The 20,635-nt window shown below is 41.3% G+C and overlaps 1 protein-coding gene across 1 annotated transcript in view; it reads left to right on the forward strand.

Moving 5' to 3' along the window:
• Window positions 1–20,635, forward strand: part of CSMD1 (CUB and Sushi multiple domains 1) — a 1,821,542-nt gene that overhangs the window by 1,656,515 nt on the left and 144,392 nt on the right. Inside the window, exons 39-41 of the mRNA XM_036838958.1 lie at window positions 3,769–3,838; window positions 5,907–6,023; window positions 12,878–13,087. Coding sequence (XP_036694853.1) covers window positions 3,769–3,838; window positions 5,907–6,023; window positions 12,878–13,087 — 397 coding nt within the window. The remainder of the gene's footprint in view (window positions 1–3,768; window positions 3,839–5,906; window positions 6,024–12,877; window positions 13,088–20,635) is intronic.

Here is a 20,635-nt window from a genome sequence, read left to right on the forward strand (position 1 = left end):
ATTCTCCCAATAACTAGATAAAATTCTAAGGGACAAAGCATTGACACGGTCTCCTTAACAGTCCTCTCCTGGCAACCCGATCATTGGGTTGGCTCTGAGTCCCATGCTTGTCCTGCATTGCAAACTGTTCTTATGATTTAGTTCAGTAAATCTTCAAGTGCCTACTTGTGTGCCAGGTAAATATGGTGCTCAAATAATAGGGTTAAATGCTTTTCAAGAAATGTTAAGCAGAAGTTTTTTTTTGTTTTTTTTTAAATTTATTTATTTATTTATTTATTTTTGGCTGTGTTGGGTCTTCGTTTCTGTGCGAGGGCTTTCTCTAGTTGCAGCAAGTGGGGGCCACTCTTCGTCGCGGTGCGGGGGCCTCTCACTATCGCGGCCTCTCTTGTTGCGGAGCACAGGCTCCAGATGCGCAGGCTCAGTAATTGTGGCTCACGGGCCTAGTTGCTCCGCGGCATGTGGGATCCTCCCAGACCAGGGCTCAAACCCGTGGCCCCTGCATTGGCAGGCAGATTCTCAACCACTGCGCCACCAGGGAAGCCCCCAGAAGTTTTTATAGTCTTTTTTTTTTTTATTAAATTTGTGTATGTAAAGTTTTAATAAACATTTTACAAACCAATGTATAGCAACATGAGTCATGTTTCTGTTATTTGTTTTCTGGGTTAGCCACAAATAAGCATACTCCCAGAACAGTTTATCTGTGTCCTCTAGCATAATCCACATATAATTCTCCCTACCAACAATGAATACTGAAATCTAAACATGTATATTCCGAAGTCCAACAGACATATTTAAGCCTGCTTAGGTTTCTACACTTCAGTTAATTCAGGTAATAGAGTACTTTTTGCTGTATGTTTATTACAGCACTGAAGCTGATAGTATTTCAAGAACATTATGTTTAGTTGTATTCTGTAAGTGACTTAAATAAAAGCTGGAGTACTCGTCAGAGAGAAGTTTCACAGATGCAGCAGTGCAGTGACAGCATTGCTTATTGTCCCATTTCTGGGTGCTGGGGTAAATACCTTGCAGAACTGAGACCAGTTAGAGCAGCAGCAGCGAACGCTGGAAGCTGATGGCCTGCCCGCAAGTGCTTCACGTGCAGAACCTGTGTTACTCTCAGTCAGCCTCATGGTGTGGCACTGGGGGCACATCTTTCCCTAATGGAGAAGGGGAGTGAGCCAGTGCCTGAGAGGAGGGGCTGGGCAGACAAGCTGGCACATCTGGAGGGACCACCTGCAGAAATCAGCCTCAGTCTTAAGTTTGAGAAAATATCAGTAAAACACCTAACACACCTCAGCAAACGAAAGCCAGTATAGCTATTATTATAAACAAACATCGGCATATAAACCCGCCTTCATCAAAACAACCTACAACCTGCGTTCATAGATCTTGGTGGGTATCACAGTAATTGCTTTGACTCTGCAGAAACTTGGGCAGAGACTTGGAAAGTAGAACAGGAGTTACTGCAGAAGCTTTGCCAAAACTTCTTCCATGGAAACAAGCTTTTAACCAAGCACGTCGAGGCCATTTTAACTGATTCTTTAAGAAAGAAACTTCCTGTTTCACGGGTTACAGCAGAAAGAATCATAAGTCACATCCCAGGGGTTTCATTTAGAGGAATACCTTACTCTATACTGACAAGCCGTTTTTATGCTTTTTGGGTTTTTTTTACTTCTTTATAAATTGACTTAAACCATGTAAATATCATGTTGTCTCTCTCCTCTCCCAAATCCCTGCACGTTAACACTTTCTCTCGCTCACGTGTGTTCATCTTTCTACACGTTTATGACAGCACTTTGCAGTTCCTGTCAGCATCCTTTCATCAGGAAGACTTCTGTAGCCCTCAGAGAAGAAACTAGAAAGGGCGATTTAGTAAAGACATTTCTTACAGTGAATTGTTTAATATGCTGCTTAGAGATAAAAGCCCACAGACACACATCTGTAGAGTCCGGTCAGGCCACTTAGCTCTGGTTTTCAAATGCAGACTAAGATTTTTTTTTCTTTATAACAGTTTCAAGCATTGAATTTACAAGCTGTGACTGCCTCTCATTCACATGAGTTAAAAAGGATTCTGGACTTTTTAAAAAGTTGCTAACAATTGGGAATTTTGCTAACACATTAGTATATTTGGAATGACAGCATGCATAAATTACATATTATTCATGAGAAGCATTGTTCCTTTTATGGTTTACGTACAAATGTCTATAAATGCATCTGCCTAGTGAGATTCAGGCATAAAGTGGCAGAGACAGGACACATCAAATGTCAGTCCCGGATATCTGAATGATTAATGATTTCCTTCTCTCTAGACTTGTTTCACTTTTCTTTTCAAAGATAAAAAACGAAAATTCCCATTTGAAGCTAGTAAATAAATACACAGATTCCTGTCTTGTTCTGGATCCATTATAAAAATTTCAGCTGGAATCACTAATATGAAATGTCTTTGCTGAAATCAATAGCAGAATGTGACCTAGACTGGTAATAAATGACCATTTTATTGGTAGTCTTCCATAGATATCTTTAAAGGCTTTTGTACTTTATGTTCATCCAAAATTCAGAAAGAAATTTATTAAAGATAACGTAATAGATCAGAGAATGAGGAGCTACAGAGCATGAAATTTGGCAGGAAAAGCATTATCCTGCGTGTCTTCTTTAAGTATAAGTGTAGTCTTCCTTTACTGTAACAACTTTTAAGAATATTAGGAAGTAGGAGAAAATGAGTTTTGTGCCACATGAATTGAGTATGAAACCTTCCTAAGCTTGGGGAATCGGTTTGTCATTGATAACTGCCTTAGTGCAAATTCTTGTTTGATGCGTTCCCAATATGGCTGAGATTATTTAACATGAATTAAAGATTTGTTTTTCAACTGCCTCTGTGCCAATTTTGTTTGGCAAATGGAAATTCACAGGGTAAGTATGCCTGGCACATAAAACCACCAAGTCACAATAAGGAAAAAAGTAAAAATGAATAGTCTGCACACAGAGGTGCCCGTTCACTACCTTCTCTTTCATCTTAAAAGAGATTTTAGCACGAAACACTGAGAATTTAACCTGCTGCTGTTTAATTTTTAAAAGAGTAATAATAGGACAGATTTTTTGAAGGTTGAAAGTTGAAAACTTTATATATTTAGAGGATAAAGAGACCCTGAATGATGAGGATTAATTTCATCGCAGACACGTTAATCTGACAGCTGTGAGGCTGTCTGATAATAAAATGAATATTAAGTCTCCCTTTTTCTCCAATAAAGGAAGAACTGACCCAGTTTTTTGCTGAACCGTAAAGGTCATGTGAGTTGCACGTGAAGCGTAGGCAACCGTGAAAGTTAACTTTTGTATGAGCAGATTACTTACCTTTGACATGTCGCCCTTCAGATCAATACCTAGTATTTCCTAATCATTTTCAGCCTCTCAGACCAAAACCTGTAACTTTTGATGATTAAAAAAAAGACTTACTTTGACCAATTCAGTTCAACATTGTAAGCATTAGGGAAGCATCCTGGCAGAAATAAAGACCGTTGAAGGGGACATTACAAGATTTTGATTTCAGTGACAAGAAACACAGTGATTATGGATTTTATTTTCTATTTTAATTCCAAATATGAGATTCATTAACACACATTAGTAGATTTCATGAGTTCTGATTTTTTTGCATTTGTAATTAAATCAAAAAGGGAAAACCAAAGAAAGTACAGATATTCTCACGAACATTTAAGCCTTAAATACTCTATGTTCAGTTATGTGAGTTTTATCTCATTTTCTCTTGAACAGGGCCGTTCCCACATCTCCTGTATGCCAGGGACTGTTCGTCGTTGGAACTACCCGTCTCCCCTTTGCATTGGTATGGACATGCCTTCCGTCATTGGGTCTCTGTGCAGACGATCAGTAACGTAATGGTGATCTCCTTGAGCCACTTTTGAGCTTCAAAGATGCACTTTTAAATTACTTTCAAACATTTGTTACATGATGATAACATCATAATGCCATTATTGGATTGGACAAGCACCTTCTCCCCCTGGATGTGGTTCCTCAGCTTTTCCAGCGTCTCTGGACCAACCGACAGGGATTAGATGCAAAACTGCTAGCTCGAGGCACTAAACGCACAGCACGTGGATATCAGAAGCCAGTGGATTAATTCATGGCAAGAATGAATGTAGCTGGTCTGAGAGTCTGAGAAGGGTTCCGTGTACACCTTTAGCCTCAGGAAAATCACACTTCCAGAAACAAAATTGAGAAGTACCAATAAGTGATGTGAAGTTGGAGGGACAGTATTTTATATCAAAAAGTATTTGATATCAAGGCAGCCGCCCTGTGGAGGGACTCACTGGGACAGGGATTCGGGCATAGAACATCCGTCTCCCTGTGTATTTTTAAATGAGGAGCTTTCCCTTAAACGTGGGAATTCAAATATTTTAACCTTTGAAATAAAATCAACTCACAGTGGGTATTCAATCAAATGATATGTCATTGCTGACACTCTGTATTATGTGAGGAAATGTTTTATTTGAATAGTTTACCTATATTAGCCAAATATAATTAATTGTATCTTTTATTTTACATGTTTCATATATTAGCAGATGTCAAAGATGCATCAACTTCCATAACACTTGCTTGCTCCTAATTCCTTACAAGGTATAGAGAAAGTTTTTTCATTGGAAAACTCACAAACATCTCACAATAAATTTCAAAGACTTATTTGAGAGACTGAAAGTTTTTTTAGCTGTTAACTTTCGATTAATCCAAGCTGGGGGATTTTAGGACTAGAAATCCATGAAGAGATACTATTTTACTGATAAGTTCTTAGAAATCTCAAGTCCTGATTTTTTTAAATAATAGTACTAATGAAGACAATTTACAGCAAAACACTTCTCTACAAGTTACTGAGTGTCAAGCATCATTCCCAGAGCTTAACGGATATTAACTAAATTGAACATCATGACAAGCCTCAAGGTAGCCAAGCCGTTTGCCAGGGCCCTGCACCAAGCTGGCATTCCCTGCATCATGGGATCCCTCCAGCGGGACATGGCCTGTGCCCTGGAGTAAAAATCCCATATAGTCTCACCAAAATATCAGGAATCTGTATAAAATAAGATATATAAACCCAGTTAAAACCCCAAGATCCCTGGCTCTTTTATAAAAAAAAGCACCTTGTTCTTTAGCCGTACCATTGTACCAAAAACTCTTTGAATATGCTGTTTAACCGTAAGAAAGGGCCTGGCCTGGAGGGGTTTCCCCAGCAGGAGGCAGGAGTCAGGCTACCAAATGATGGTGGACAGATGAGCCCTGGGAAGAAGGCTGAAACTTGAGGGTTATACTGAAAATCTTGGTGGGATCATTGGACAGATGTAAAATAAGAGAAGCCCATTGATGGAGTTTTTTAAATATCACAAAGGAAAAAAGATTGATACACAGCTTTTGGGGGCTCTGTTTGTACGCCCATCCAATGGTTCTTGTCTTTTGAGATGAACAAAAGAATGCGATCACATACAGTGATAACTAAGTACTCAAGGAATTGCACCCAACATCGAGACCCCCTTCTCTCTCTCCCAGGACAATGATAGTTGTCCTGACTTAAAGGTGTGAGTATTGATGATGACTCAGAACCTGAAAGTCAATCGGATGCCTGACCAAAATGCATTAAATTGACCAAGCTTTACTGGGAGCCTCTGTGGACCAGAAGTAGATAAACTGAAGACCTGTCTTTGTCCTTAGGCAGTGGACACTCAGGAGGGAGAACTAGACCCATAAATAACTAAAGGGCATCACATTATGTATGTGCTGAAATGAGGTGCAAATTCGTTTCTGAAGACTTGCTTCTAGGTAGCATGGTCCCATAGAGCGGGGGGAGTGAATTGTCCTTGCTGGAAAACGATGACACACAGCACTAACTCCCTTTGTCTGGCCTACAGCGACCTGCGGGGGGACCTTGAGCAGCATGGGGGGCGTGATCCTGAGCCCGGGGTTCCCGGGCACCTACCCCAGCAACCTGGACTGCACCTGGAAGATCGCCTTGCCCACTGGCTACGGTGAGTGACACACTTTTTAATTCCTCAGAACTCAACTTTTTAATTTTTGTCTTGGAAAGAATTAGGCTGAGTGAAAAATGGGCCTATTCTGTTGACATAACTGTGTCTTTAATGGAAAGTGGCTTACCGATTTAAATAAAGCTTTGGCAGAATAACTTTGAGAACAGAAAGTTACTTGAAAAATCAATTCAGCCGTGCAAGACTTTTCAAGGCAAATTAAATTAGTTGAATGATGATACAGTAGGCACATGAAGTGCAAAATGTAGCATCCCTAATTCAATTATCAATCTCTTTATTTATAACACTGTCTTTTATAATGTATCACTGGAATTCAGTAATGGTGGTAGTTTCTTTTGAACAATTTTTAAGGTTTTTCTCAAGTTATGACTCATTCTAGTATTGTTCTATAAATTTTTGTTGTTATAACTTGCATTGATTTAGGTTTATGAAAATGGCTTTTTATCATATTTAGTTATGAACTTTCAGGTTACCTACCTTAAATAGTTCATAATTTTAATTGTTATGTACACTAAAATCCCATTCTGGCCTGCTTCAGAAATTCACAGTCTTTGTGAAATTTTGATTCCCTATCATGCCTTTCCTTGTCTGCCTCATGATGTCCTTATATTTTAGTTCATTAATTTGGGTTTTCCCCACCTGTGATTTTCTCAAAAGTACACAGTATGATAGGGGTGCCAAATTAGATACTCACAGAATGTCCCAGAATGTCTCAGAGTAATTGAGTACTTATGAATGTTAGTTGAGTGATGAATGAACATAAGCATAAGTGGAAATCGTTGCCCTAGAAGAGGATTATATTTTTTACGTTTTCAAAGCTCTTGCCTTAAGAATCTGTGCCAGGAGGGCAGCAGGAAAGAGAGGGTCCACCTGCTCAGCTGAGAGCCGCCAAGAGGGCGGTGGGAGTGAGGCCACCGGGGCAAGGGGAGAGCATGGAAGGGACACCCCCACACTGTGGAGAACACACGTGAGGTTCATGTCCACTGAGTTCTTGAAGGGGCCACCAGAGTGTGGGGATAAAAAAGGGGAGACAGTTCATAGAAGGATCACAGAGGCACTCTATTTCTTCCAGGTTTTTTAGTTTTGTTTTTTAAACCCTGAACTCTCTGAACATAGAGGCCGTAATTGTGCTCTGTGGTAGACGGAACAGAAACCTTTGCCTTTAACCAACATTGGCTCAGCTATCCTCAAAGCCTGGTCTGTTTTCTCACCCTGGGGATCTGAAGATCTGGACGTGGTTGGTTCAGTGTTTGGAGTCAGGTGTCAGGATCGGAGTTGTAGGTGACCCAGGAGGTTCCAACAGGGTCTTAGCATCTTGAGGGTCACAAGCTTATAAGGCGAGTAGTGATAGTTCACTCAGGCTACTGCACTGAGTGAACCTCCAGGAACCTCGTCTTCCTCACCTCTAAAAAGGAAATAACCACACAGGGTTACATGAGGATTCACCAGAACAACTCGGGCGAGAAATTTAGTACCAGGCTTGGCGTGTCATAAACAACAGCAGCAAAAAGCTAGCTGGTTTTTAAATTGTTATTGCAAATAGTTCCCACTTTTCTTTCAAACCTCATTAGAAACATTTTACTCATGAGTGGATGTACACATTTTATTAATTTATTTTCCCAACTTTACTGTCCTGTGATTTGAGAAGGCTATTGTTTGGCGTATTTCCGTATGTTGCTCACTCACTGATAAACCAATATGCAAGACAGTAATTCAAAAAAAAAAAAAGAACAATTAGATTGTCTGACCTCATGATCATGATCTATGAACCTGAAAAAATTTATTTGAAGAAAGGTCAAAATTTTTAAAATATTTATGAAATATTACAATTAAAATTATTTGTCTTTAAAATCTGTGATATTGCCTAGTATTGGGCTTTAGAAAGCATCTTGAAGAATAAGCAATAAGAAACCTTATGTCTTAAATCCTAACTACCTGCAAAATAGTGTGACTGTCCCTAGCTTTTTAGAATAGATGTAGTTATGCTTTGGAATAATTTGCTACAGATTAAATTTAAGTACCACACCAGGTTTGTCTGTGATAAATTTTATAATCTATAAATATACTTCTAAACATGAAATTATACATTTAAATTTAGGGAAGAGGCATGTACATTCCTGTTTCCTGGATTGTCAGTTTGGGTTTGGGTTGCTCAGGGTGTTAAGGATTATTGTACTAATAATTACTGTAGAGGTGACTGCAATTCCCCCTGCCACCCTGAAAAACACACCTATCCAGAATATGAGACATTAGTGCCTTTTCTTGAAAAAAAATAGGTTAGATGCCTTTCATTCATGGAGGATTTTATTGCTGTGTTTTGGATCTTTCCATATGACTGAATATGCGTGGGACCACCTGATAGATATCCGACCCATTCGTTAAGCAGCTACCAGCTCCGTCAAATAATTCTTCTGATTAATCCTTCTTCCGTCCCACACGCATGGACCAGTCAATAGCTTAATTAAATAGACAAAATGATTGGTTGCTCTGGCATCACGTGAAAGCCACCTTGGTCTCCCCGTGCTAATTACTCATCCCCCCGGCAGCTATTTCCTGCATCCAGCCTCTGTGAGGGCCTGCAATCAAGGGACTTTGTCTAAGGAGTGGGCAGTGTAGATGGTGGTTCCTCATGTCTGAGCTCTGAGGTTAGCTGAGTAGAAATCCTAGTTCTGTCAGTGACTGATGGTATGAATTTGCCCAAGTTATCAACATGTTTTTGAACCTTTGTCCCTTATCTTTAAAACGAATACAATAAAATATCATTCTCCGACAGCCATTCGGAAGTAATGCAAACGCCTGATATGGAGAAGGCATTACTTAACTGTTAACTGCTTTTAGTTTCTAAGCCAAATGCTCTAATGATTTCTATGTTGTTTTCTTTCCTTTCCACAAATTTGGGTTGCTGTTTTGTGTGGCTTTGGCATGAGCTCAATCACCACAGAACTTGTGTCTCTATTTTCTTGAAATTTCTAAAGGCATAGTTAACAGAAATGAAATCAAGTTTTTCTACTTTACCATTCCCTTTTTTTTTTAACATCTTTATTGGAGTATAATTGCTTTTTATATTTAAAACCCACTGCACTTATACCGCACACCATGAGGTCCAAATTGGCCATGCCTTTAAACCATCTAGAAGTGTAAGGAGGATGTAAAAGACTCCTTAGACTATCCACTGAATTCTAAAACTATTAACTCTTTTGCTATATGTTTATTATGCACAGAAGATGTAAAATAGAGCACTTTACTATTCACAGGTTCTATCAACTAAGAGACGAGAGTTTAACTCTGAAGCCATGGTCAGGTTACTATTCAAAGTTTTGTCAAAATCCAAGGTCATGGGCTTCCCTGGTGGCGCAGTGGTTGAGAATCTGCCTGCTAATGCAGGGGACACAGGTTCGAGCCCTGGTCTGGGAGGATCCCACATGCCGCGGAGCAACTAGGCCCGTGAGCCACAACTGCTGAGCCTGTGCGTCTGGAGCCTGTGCTCCACAACAAGAGAGGCCGCGACAGTGACAGGCCTGCGCACCGCGATGAAGAGTGGTCCCCACTTACCACAACTAGAGAAAGCCCTCGCACAGAAACGAAGACCCAACACACCCATAAATAAATAAAAAATAAATAAATAAATAAATATAAAAAAAAAAAAAATTAATAAAAAAAAAAAAAAAAAAAAATCCAAGGTCAAAATTTTTTCTGCAGGTGCCTTTTACTGTCACTTAATTTTCAGTGTGTAATGACAATCGGTGTAAATTCCACCCAAGATGGGCATTCAGACTGGTTTTCTTGTTGCAATGACACATTTTTGGTATTCTGTGAGATAAGAAGAGAATAACTAGGTTATACTTATTTTAATCCCTTCATTTTGGCTTCATGATGTCAAACTGGACACAATTTGCTGAAAAGTAGATAGCTAAAAATTCCATTCTAAACCAGATTAGAGCTGGGCTTGGTTCTATTTCCTGATATGTATTAGGTAGTTTGATATGTGGCTGGATACTTTATCCTGCTAAATATGCTAATTTTTTTCATAAAATTATAATTGTCATAATTCCATTTCCATTTCAAGTTTAATTCCAAATCAGTGAAAGGCCACGGTCACTATTTCCTTTGCTTTGGAGATATTGGCCAGCTTTCCTTTTTTTTGCCCCTTGATCTGCTTGCTGTCTCTCATTTCTTTCTTGACTGGGTCATTCTGTGAATTTCAAAATGCGTCTCTGGATGAATACATCTGACTCTGCATATGCTTATCTGAAATGAGCCTATTTTAAGCCATTTCCCTGCTATTTGATTTTATACCTAAAAAGAGAATACGTTTTTTAAGTGTTCTAATCTTGCCCTAGTTTCACATCCTATCTGGTACTTTTAGAACATAAATAGAAATGTCAGTAATTCAACATTCGTTTTTGATTGTTATTGTGTCAGCTTCTGTGTTCTTCCTCCTGGTGAAGAATGTGACGGGTATTTATGAAACTCTGTAGACCACAGGGGTTCCGTGGCCTTGATGTAGTCATCAAAAAAAAGAAATCCATTAGTATAGTTTATTAATTAGCAAAAAAAAATCTCTTTTTGTTATCAGATTTGTGGACCAGGCCACAAAAGAGAACTGTATTTAATTCAGCAGTGGGTGAGGGAATAGATCAGATACTGATGCGTGACTTAGGAAGAGGTTCAACTGTCACAGGAGACAGGTCAGAATTGAAGGGCTGGGGACCACTAGCCCTGCCTGCTCTCCTTCCTGCCTGCTTTCCTTCCTTGTTTGCTTTCTCCCTGTCTCTCTCTCTTTCTTTTTCTCTATCTTTATCTCTCTCAATCCTTCTCTCTCTCTTTCTTCTTTTCTTGCTTCCAAATTTCTTTTGACCAAACGTATTTACTGGGATTTAGGAGAAAATGAATTAGCTCACTGATGTCTCTTCAACACTTTTTAATATTTGCAGAAATGTTTTAAATTTATAGGTTTGTTCCATGTTGGTCGTCTGTTGTGCCTTGTATTAGAATGGGCAGGACGGCCACAGGCTGGGCTGTTCCTTCTCTGGCTGCTCATGTGCCGCCAGTACATATGTTTGGACCATATGTTACAAATTGAATTACTCCTTGCAAAAAGGATTCCGGAGTTTGGTTGCCTTATTAAAGATGTTTCATTGTAAGTCTTTCTTCTGCTTTTCACTCTCTCGGTCTCTTCGTGAAGCATTCCACATTCTACTTCTGCCAATCTTCTCTATCAAACTAGGTTGAACAATTTTAGTACAAAATTATTTTCTCCAAAAAAATTGTAATATTTTTAACATGGTGATATCATTAGCTTTTGACTAGCACGTTTTCATGCTAAACCAGAGAACGTGAGGGCTCTGTCAGTTGGAGCTGGTGTCCATCCAACTCTGCCTCTCCCTGTGGTACATGGGACACAACACCCAGCCTTTCTGAGCCTTAGTTTGCTCGCCTGTGAAATGATGGTCATAACAGTGATTACCTGATAAACTGAACCCCAAGCGTGATAGGTGGCCTTACACTCTGCCCAACCAGAAAGGCCATTATTTACTCTTTTGTTCCTCCTCACAAGGTTTTCTTCATAATTGGTAAAATTGTGTTTCTTGGATGATTTTAAATTTTATTGAGTACCTTTAGGTTGTTCTTCCCTATTACTCTTTGCATGAGCTTTTCTTCTTTTTTTTTTTTTTACTGAATTCAGGCTTTTGATACCTGCATTTTCCATCAATACTAAGTAGATATGTTGCTTTAAATTATTTAGGTATTTACACTTAAGTAAGGTAATCCATGTTAACATGATCTTTAATATGATAATTTTAATATCCTAAAACCTAGGAAACATGTCAAATATATTAGATGAAAAGGAAAAACATAAAGCTCTTTTTATCTATCAACAGGAGAAGAATAACACAAAGTAAAGCTTTCCTCATATGTTGAGAGAATGATCTACAATAGCTGTTGGTATTCTCAGTTTAGGCTTTACAGATCTAACTTAATTGCCTGGATTTATGCAAAAGCTAATGTCTTTGGCATTCTAAATAAACTTGAAAGTGAATTAAAATATTTCAGATGCAGTAGTCAATTAAATTTTCAAAAATACCACAATGCCATAGCAAATAACTAAATTATTTTGATTTTGATTTTCTTCTAAGTTATCACTGTAGCTTATCTGAGACACAGATCAGTATGGTGCTAGCAATATGGGTCCTTCAGACAGTCTTGGTGTCTTGCCCTGTGCCAGGCTGTTAGATTGAGTTGTGAGAGCTAGAGTGGGGTTGATCCGAGTGAGTTTCTTGCAAACATCAGTAATTTGTTTTGCAGGCACTACACAATTGAAACAATCACTTACCAAACTAAGAAATTTCTTGTGCAGTGGTATGCCCTTCCCTTTAAAAGCCACTTTTAAAGATTGTTGCATTTTGTTAGATCTGTATTGGCTTCTTCCTTGATAAAGCCACAAATTAAGGATGATTTGACATACGATTACAACCTTGTGTTTCTGGTTGTAATGATTATGATAGCAGCTGGACAAAATCACTGCCATATGTATGGATATAAGTCACCATTCTAAGAATTATACCTGCATGTCTCTGTGATGCAATGCTGGTAACACCCATATTTCACAAATAAGTTGACTTAGGGGCATTTACTACATGGACAAAGGTCACACAGCTAGTAGGTAGCTGAGGTGAAATTGAACCAAGGATCATTGTAATTCGTGAAGTGTGCGCTCCACTCGGCCTCCTAGAGAGATGCTGTGTGGGGAAACTGATACAATTTTAATCCCTATTGGTAAACATTATCATAAAATTTGATATTAACTTCCACCGATTTTGCATATTTTTTCATAGGTGCACATATTCAATTTCTGAATTTTTCTACCGAAGCTAATCATGACTACCTTGAAATTCAAAACGGACCTTTCCACACCAGCCCGATGATGGGGCAGTTCAGTGGCCCCGACCTGCCTGCGCCCTTGCTGAGCACAACTCATGAAACGCTCATCCACTTTTACAGCGACCACTCGCAGAACCGGCCAGGGTTTAAACTCACTTACCAAGGTAAGGAGTCAAAACACATCTAGGGATGCTTCTTACAGGTAAATTGTAAGGGTAATCCTCCCTAGCCGGTTAAAGGCTTGTACAGCTGGAGTCATTTCTAGTTGGGCACAGTTTTCTGATTGGGAGTGGAGTGGGGTCTTGGCTGTTGTACACACAAGTCAGGACACAGACACAAGGAACAGGGTCAGCCATGCACTGTCACTGCTTCACCTGAAGTCCCTTGTCTCTCCCCCCAGCGGCCACCATCACCACCTTCAAGCCCCTTGGCCCCATCATCAGGTAGCCTTCTCACCTGTCACCATGTCCTCTTGGCCACATGTAGGTATTTCCCATCAGGACTATGGTGCAGGGAGTCCGTTCACAGTGGAAGTGGGTCTGACCGTGTCTCTCATGCCCTTAAGCCTTGTCTCAGCTCAGAGTAATGGTTCTATGTACTATTCAAGTCATGTTCAAATTATGCCAGAAAAAAAAATGAGAATGAACCTTACGTGTTTTTAAACCATCAAAATATGAGATCTCTAACAAAAGTTTGAATCTACCATTATCAAAGCATTTTTGACATGTGAAAAAGTTCAAAGTTTTCATTTCAAACACAGTAATTTAGCTGGCCTTTTCTTGAATGTTGTTAATTCAAATGAAGTTGAAAATGTCAAAAGTGGAGTCTTTTTTTAACACAGCAAAATCACTTGATTTCTTTAATTTCATAGACTACCCTGGAAAAATAGAGATTTAATATTTTATTACTGAAAGAGGATGGCATTTTGTGTTGAACTCTTAGACCTTGTTACTTCAGTTGTTACTTAAAATATAAATTTATGTTTCTAGAATTTGGGTCTCTTAACATAGGAATCCAGGTAGGAGAAAAAAGAGAGGGTGGTACAAGTTGAGGAATGCAACAGGAGACCTTGCCAGGATTTCTCTAGGTCCGTCTGTGTCTCTCATTCCGTCTCACCTCGATCCCCCTCCATCTCAGCCAAGGGTATCACTTCTTCCTGGAAAGGCTTACACACAGAGAGAACAGCGGAAGGGAGACAGCTTCCCCCAGGCCAGCGCGGAGGTCTGCCTGCAACCCTGCTCGTCCTCCGTTTGGAGACAAGAGAATGTTCCGCCTGCTTCCAGGCAACCCCTCCCGGGCTCTAGGCTCTAGAATGTTTCTTTCTACTCTGTCAGGGCTGTCAAGGCAGGAATCATCTTCCCTTATTGCATTTCCAGCTGCTACTTCTCTACCAGATCTTTCTCATTAGTGTTTCAAATATACTCAAATTCCTCTCTCCCTCACACACACCCCTGTTTATACTTAATTTTAATGACCCGCATCTTCCTTCAGCTCCCATTTTGTAAGAAACCTCTGGGAGGAATGGTCTACCCCAGCTCTCCCAGCGTCTCCTCCTCTTCCTCACTCCTCCTGCCCACCCGCAGGCATCTGCCTTTAACACCCCCCTAGTGACACGATCGGCCGTGTCGGCAGTTCTTCGTGTCATCTGAGATTCTCCAGTGGGGGTGATGGGACCGGCCAGAGACAGATTAGCAAGAGGAGAACAAGCACAAGTTCATTAACATGCCCGTCACTCGGACACACAGACACCTGGGAGAACCCAGACGTGAGTCACTCAAAGGAGTGGTTAGAACTCGGGTTTAGGTACCATCTGAGGCTAAAACAAAGGAGAAGGGTTTGGGGCTTCTAGGAAGGGGAGGTGGCAATGGGGAGAAAAGCAGGAAATGTGTGGTTCACAAGGGTTGCTGAGTCAGGCTTGTTGTGCTGATTTAAGGAGGAGAGAAAGCTCTGCAAATGTACATTTTCTTCGTAAATGTAAATTTCCTCTACAAAAGGGGACCCTGTGCCCTGTTTTTAGAGTTTTCCCCTGCATCTGCTTGTTTTCAAAATACCCCAAGTTTTATTGAGCAAACACGGATGTAGCTCTTTCCAGTGCCTACACAAGGACTCAGCAGGCCTGGTGGAGTCAACAGCCGTCTCCCGCACAAGTGAGGGACCACAGGTCCATCCATCGGTCTCTGTCTCAGCATCTGGGCACTGAGCCTGTGGCAGCTGCCATTGCCTCTCATTCTGCAGACCGTCACGGACCCTTCCTTCTGCCTGTGCTCCCACTGCATCCCTCCTACAGCCTCCAGCCCTACCCTGTTTCAGCCAGAAAGCCCCGGCCGGTGGGTGCATTCTCCTCTGGGACCCTGTCCTTCCTGGTACCTTTGTGTGTGAACTGCCCCCTCCCGCCAGCTCTCCCCTCCCTGTCCCAACTTAAAACGACTGATTCTCCACTGCTGCTCAGAGAGGCTTCTCTCCCCCCCTGAGGCTGAAGCACCAAAGGCTCCTATAACTGGTGTCAAATGCAAAACAAATTCAGATTTAGTAAGAAGAGCCTTTCATTGGGAAGGATTATTTATTGCAAGAGGGGAAGAGGTCTATTGCCATAGAGAGAACAAGGCTCCAGCCATAAGATCAGCAAGCATCTCAAGGGTTAGGAAGAGGCTTTTCCCTCCTGGAGAGCAGTAAACAAAGCTCGAAGAGGCTGGGGGTAGGGACTGCGGTGACCCGGCGGGGCATGAGGGGATGTGGGTGAAAGCAGGTCTTTCCCTGAGGCCACCTGTCTGTGGCCCAGGCTGAGGGTGGGCCAACGTTTAGAGGGTGGGCCTGAGGGGGAAGAAAAGCGTAACTGAAGTTTGGCTTACAAGAGTTTTGTTCCAGTTGACCGCTGAGGACCAAACAGTTCAGCTAACCTTTTAAAGGGAAAGCATGGGAATTTGGAGGAATTTGTCAGGTCCGGTCACAGGTAACCACAGGGCACCTTGACTCTTATCTCAGTCCTGGGGGAGGTGGTTCTTTGCACTAAGTCATTTCCTGAAACACAGAGGCATTAGGGAAGGGGGTGGGTTTCCTCACCTCAACTTTTCTCTAGGATTCCTGAGCTCAGGTGAACTTTCACATTGTCATTGGGAAGAGGACAGAGCAGGGTCTGAGGGCTCGGATTCTGAAGCCTTACTAGTTAAAGGAATCCCATCCGTGAGCTCCGACCCGGGCCTTGACGCTAACACAGGTTTACTGATAAATAAACTGCTCCTGTGCACGTGACTCCACTTGACTCTCTATCCAGAGTCAAAAAGGAACATATGAAATGTGCGAAAGAACCCAAACAGAGCACTGAGAACCCAGAAAGAAAAGTGAACTCAGAGTGGTGATGGTAGAGAAGATGCAAAGTCATGCATTCTTAAGGACTGAGGAAAATTCATATGCTGAACTGAGATTTTTACCTTTCCTACAAATGTTTGTGTAGGGGACCCTGCTTTTCTAGGTTCTTGGCTGAGACCCCCTGTAAAAAAAGGCAGATTAACAGTGGAAAATCAGAAGTTAATAACATGCATGCCTGCTGCATACAGGGGAGATTCCCAGGGAACCTGATTAACTCCCCAGCATGGCCCAAGCCACCACCTTAAACACCACCCCAGCTGAAGAGGCAGAAGCTGGGGGGAGTCAGGGGAGGTGAGCAGGAAAGCAGAGGAGACAGGCTTACAGTTGCTGTGCAGATTGAGGCCTTTTTTTCTTCTCCATTGATAAGTTTCTAGAGGTTTAGCCATCTTTCTGTTCCTGGAACAGAGAAAAAGGACACCCTTACAAAGGGAGTGTTCCCTCATAAATGTATTCATGAATGTCTCTTATACACAGGTTACCTCTACTCTGTTTTCAGAGATTCCCCCATTTCTGCAGTTTCTTAAAAATAACCAGAGACTTCCCTGGTGGCACAGTGGTTAAGAATCCGCCTGCCAATGCAGGGGACACGGGTTCCATCCCTGGTTCGGGAAGATCCCACATGCCGCAGAGCAACTAAGCCCGTGTGCCACAACTACTGACCCTGCACTCTAGAGCCCACGAGCCACAACTACTGAGCCCGCGTGCCACAACTACTGAAGCCAGTGCGCCTAGAGCCCGTGCTCTGCAACAAGAGAAGCCGCCGCAATGAGAAGCACACGCACCGCAATGAAGAGTAGCCTCCGCTCAATGCAGCTAGAGAAAGCCCATGCAGCAACCAAGACCCAACGCAGCCAAAAAATAACTTAAAAAAATAATAATAACCAGCTCGAAATAATCCTCATGCCAAAGACATATTTTGGAGTGGCAAATTCTGGTCCCCTTCATCTGTCTAGATATAGATTCATCTTTCTTTAAATTAAAAAAGAAGCTTTTGTGAGGATCATAGCAGTGTTCTTCTCTGGGCCTCTCCCTCTTAGTTTCCATCCATCAGAGTTGCCAGTGGTGATTTAGAATCCAATTTGTAAGTTTACAGATGCACCTTTCACATGATTAGGCGACCATCAAAAAAAAAATAATAAGAAACAACACTCAAATCTCAAATTAAGTTATGCTAGTATCCCTGTCATATGTCTGAAATCACAAATATCAACAATTTGTAGTGCCTGTCTCTTGACCACTCAGGCCTGGCCAGAGTAGATCCTGGCACACGGCTGCACCATCAGAACATTAAGGGCAAAAGGTGGTTTGGGCCTGAATTCCTGAGAAGAGGCACAAGGAGTTTGCAGAGATGGTGAGATTGAAGACTGGATTTCTTTGCACCTGAGTCTGACTTTATGCAGGATTACAGTCTGTCCTTCCGAAGGGTGTTGTTTATATATATAAATGTTCCTTAAGGTGTTTATTCCAAATGTAGGTTTTAAAATGAATACAAGCTAAGGGCTGGAGACTTTTTAAGAGCTGGGGTGTGGGGCCTTGGCCCTCTGGGTTTGCCTGAATCCCATAACCCTTCAGTCAGCTGCCAGGCAAGATGTAGTTACACGGCTTGGAGCCACTGAAGCTCGGCTCCTGTCCTCCAGGGCAACTGCAGAGTGGGGGCACTTATCACCCCTGATGTCACACTTCAGAGGGACGGTCCCCAGGTCCTTGAGAAAGACACACCTGGGCTCTAAAACTGACAAGAGGCTTTTACGAAGATTTACATACATCTCGAAGGGACAGAGGGAAAATACACAGTGACAAGTTTTCTAAAATAAACACTCTAAGAAAAGAGAGACCAGCAGCAGAGTCTGGATGAAGCCTGGCCAGGTCAGAGGCGAAGGGCGCGTTTGTAGATGAGCCCATGTGGTGTGACATTCAATTGTGAAATAATTTGCATCCCACGTTGAGAAGTTGAATTTTACTCTCTAGGCCCATGGTTCTAGAGTTCAAGGGATCCATGACTTGAATGGTAAATATCTACCCCATGAGATACAGATATTGTAATTTATATATAATATTAATATACATAATATCTCTATATAAATGTAAAAATACAGTTTTAATATTTTCCTCTTAACCTCTAATGATGCGAATGTAGTATTAGCGTTACCTGTGCTTTGTCACCAAATCACAGATAATTCCATGTTTTATTACAATCATTGCAGATATCTCAAAATACTACTATACAATATTGTGAAGTGACATTAGTTATTAGACTTGCCACCTGCCATTTAGTGAAATAACAACACATCTAGTACTATACCACAAGTCTGGCTTTCATCAAATTTTTCTTTCTGATTTTTCCTTTGTAATCTGATGTATTTGTTTATGCATTTAAAATATTAGTTTGAGGTTAGTGAACTTCACCAGAATGCCAAAGGAGTTAATATTAAAACTCTTAGGAAAGCTGGTGGGTAATAAGCTGTTGAAGGTTTAAAAGTGGCTGTCTTAGTCCATTCAGGCTGCTTTAACAGAGTACCATAGCCTGAGTGGCTTTTAAACAGCAGATATGTGTTGCTCACAGTTCTGGAGGCTGTGAATCCAAGATCAAGGTGCTGGCAAAGACACGCTTCCTGGTTCCTAGACAGTGTCTTCTCACTCTGTCATCACTTGGCAGAAAGGGTGAGGGAGCTCTGTGGGGCCTGCGTTATAAGGGCACTAACCCCATTTATGGGGCTGCACCCTCATGACCTATCACCTCCCAAAGGCACCACTTCCAAAACCATCACATTGGGAGTTAGGATTCAACATACAAATCTGGGGACACAAACACTCAGTATATAGCAGTGAAAATTGCATTAATCACATTCTCATTTTTTAAAAGCTTAGTCTCCACGTACAGTGTGGACTGTTAAGCAGGCAAGAAGTGGGTTTGGCAAAAAGAGGGAGACTGGAGGTAAAAAGACACGTTTAAGAGGCAATTTTAAAGTTCCAGGCATGGATGGGGACCATGTGCCCAGGCTGAGGCAGTGTGCTTAGTACCTACTGCAGAGGAAATAATGAGGGTGAGGTGGTGGGTGGCGGAGCCTCTCCCTGAGGCTGAAACTTGAAGAACGGGAAGGAGCCAGGGGTGTAAAGAGCAGGGAAGTGTGTCCGGGTGGAGAGAGGAGCTCGCACCTCTCAAAGAACAGAGAGGACAGAGCTGGAGTGCTGAGAGGAACAGGGTCTGAGAGGTTTACAGGATGGAGACTGGGAGTTGGGTGGTAACACATTCATAGTTTTTTCCAGGTGCAATGTAAAGTCATTGAAGGATGTTAGCAAAAGATAAGTCCCTGCAATGCAGAGAATGGATTGTTGGAGGGGGAGGGAGGAGAGGAGAGAAAGCAACAAACCCAACGAGAAGGGCCCAGGAGACATGCAGGTCTCAACTTCAACACAGCTTTCTTTCATTGTGTCACCTTCATCTGGCTCTTAGCTCAACTTAGAATTTGAATGGTATTATTGTGAACCCCATGCTCCTCTTTCATGTTTCTGTACATCTTGTGTCTCCCCCCTCCCTATTCCTATTGAAGTGTATTCTGTTAAAATATGAGCATTTCGTTCGTGATCATCATTTTAAACTTGGTTATTACATGGTAGTCTTCACTGTTTGACACTATCTTAGTATTTGAGTCAATCAGAAAAGTATAGCATAATTATTTCTCCTACATCATAAGCTGCCAATTAAGTGGTATATCTCAGTTGACCCTAAGAACTTTTGAGAAGTCTCCCCCATTTTGAATATTCTTAATAGTATATTGAAAATTTTAACTTTTCTTTCTTTATTGACAAAAGTCAAATATAGATTCCCATGCTAGTACTGTTTGCCATGTAGTTTTGAAACTAGATTTTATCTTATGTAGCTTTAAACCGCCACAGTTCAGAAAAGTGTTTTTTGTTTTCTTTCTCGATATTTTCCAGATAGGGTTACTAAGGCCATGTCTACATAGCTCCAAAAGCTACCAATTAGTTCACTCCAAAAAGAATGTTAAAAAAAAAAAGAGGAAGGAAGGAAGGGAAGACAGCACCACAAAAAGTCTGTGTAGGAATCATTTAGACTAGAGATCATAAAGCTGCTGTGATTGGTTAGCAAAATATTAATATTTTTAAAATTGTCAATATTTAGAATTAGGTTTCACATAATTGGTGAAAGACCTATAGATCCACTTTCCCTTTTCCTGTTGCAATGTCAGGAATGACTTTTGGCCACATTGACAGGTGGGAGCCTCCCCCTGAAGTGTCAGAGTGACGGCCCTTCCAGGGTGTAGAGGCACTGACTTCAGAAATCTCCTGTAGTTGCCTACAAGCTGTGATCCCACGCTGTCTGC

Source organism: Balaenoptera musculus, chromosome 21, assembly GCF_009873245.2.
Source record: "Balaenoptera musculus isolate JJ_BM4_2016_0621 chromosome 21, mBalMus1.pri.v3, whole genome shotgun sequence".
NCBI classification, from domain to species: Eukaryota; Metazoa; Chordata; class Mammalia; order Artiodactyla; family Balaenopteridae; genus Balaenoptera; species Balaenoptera musculus.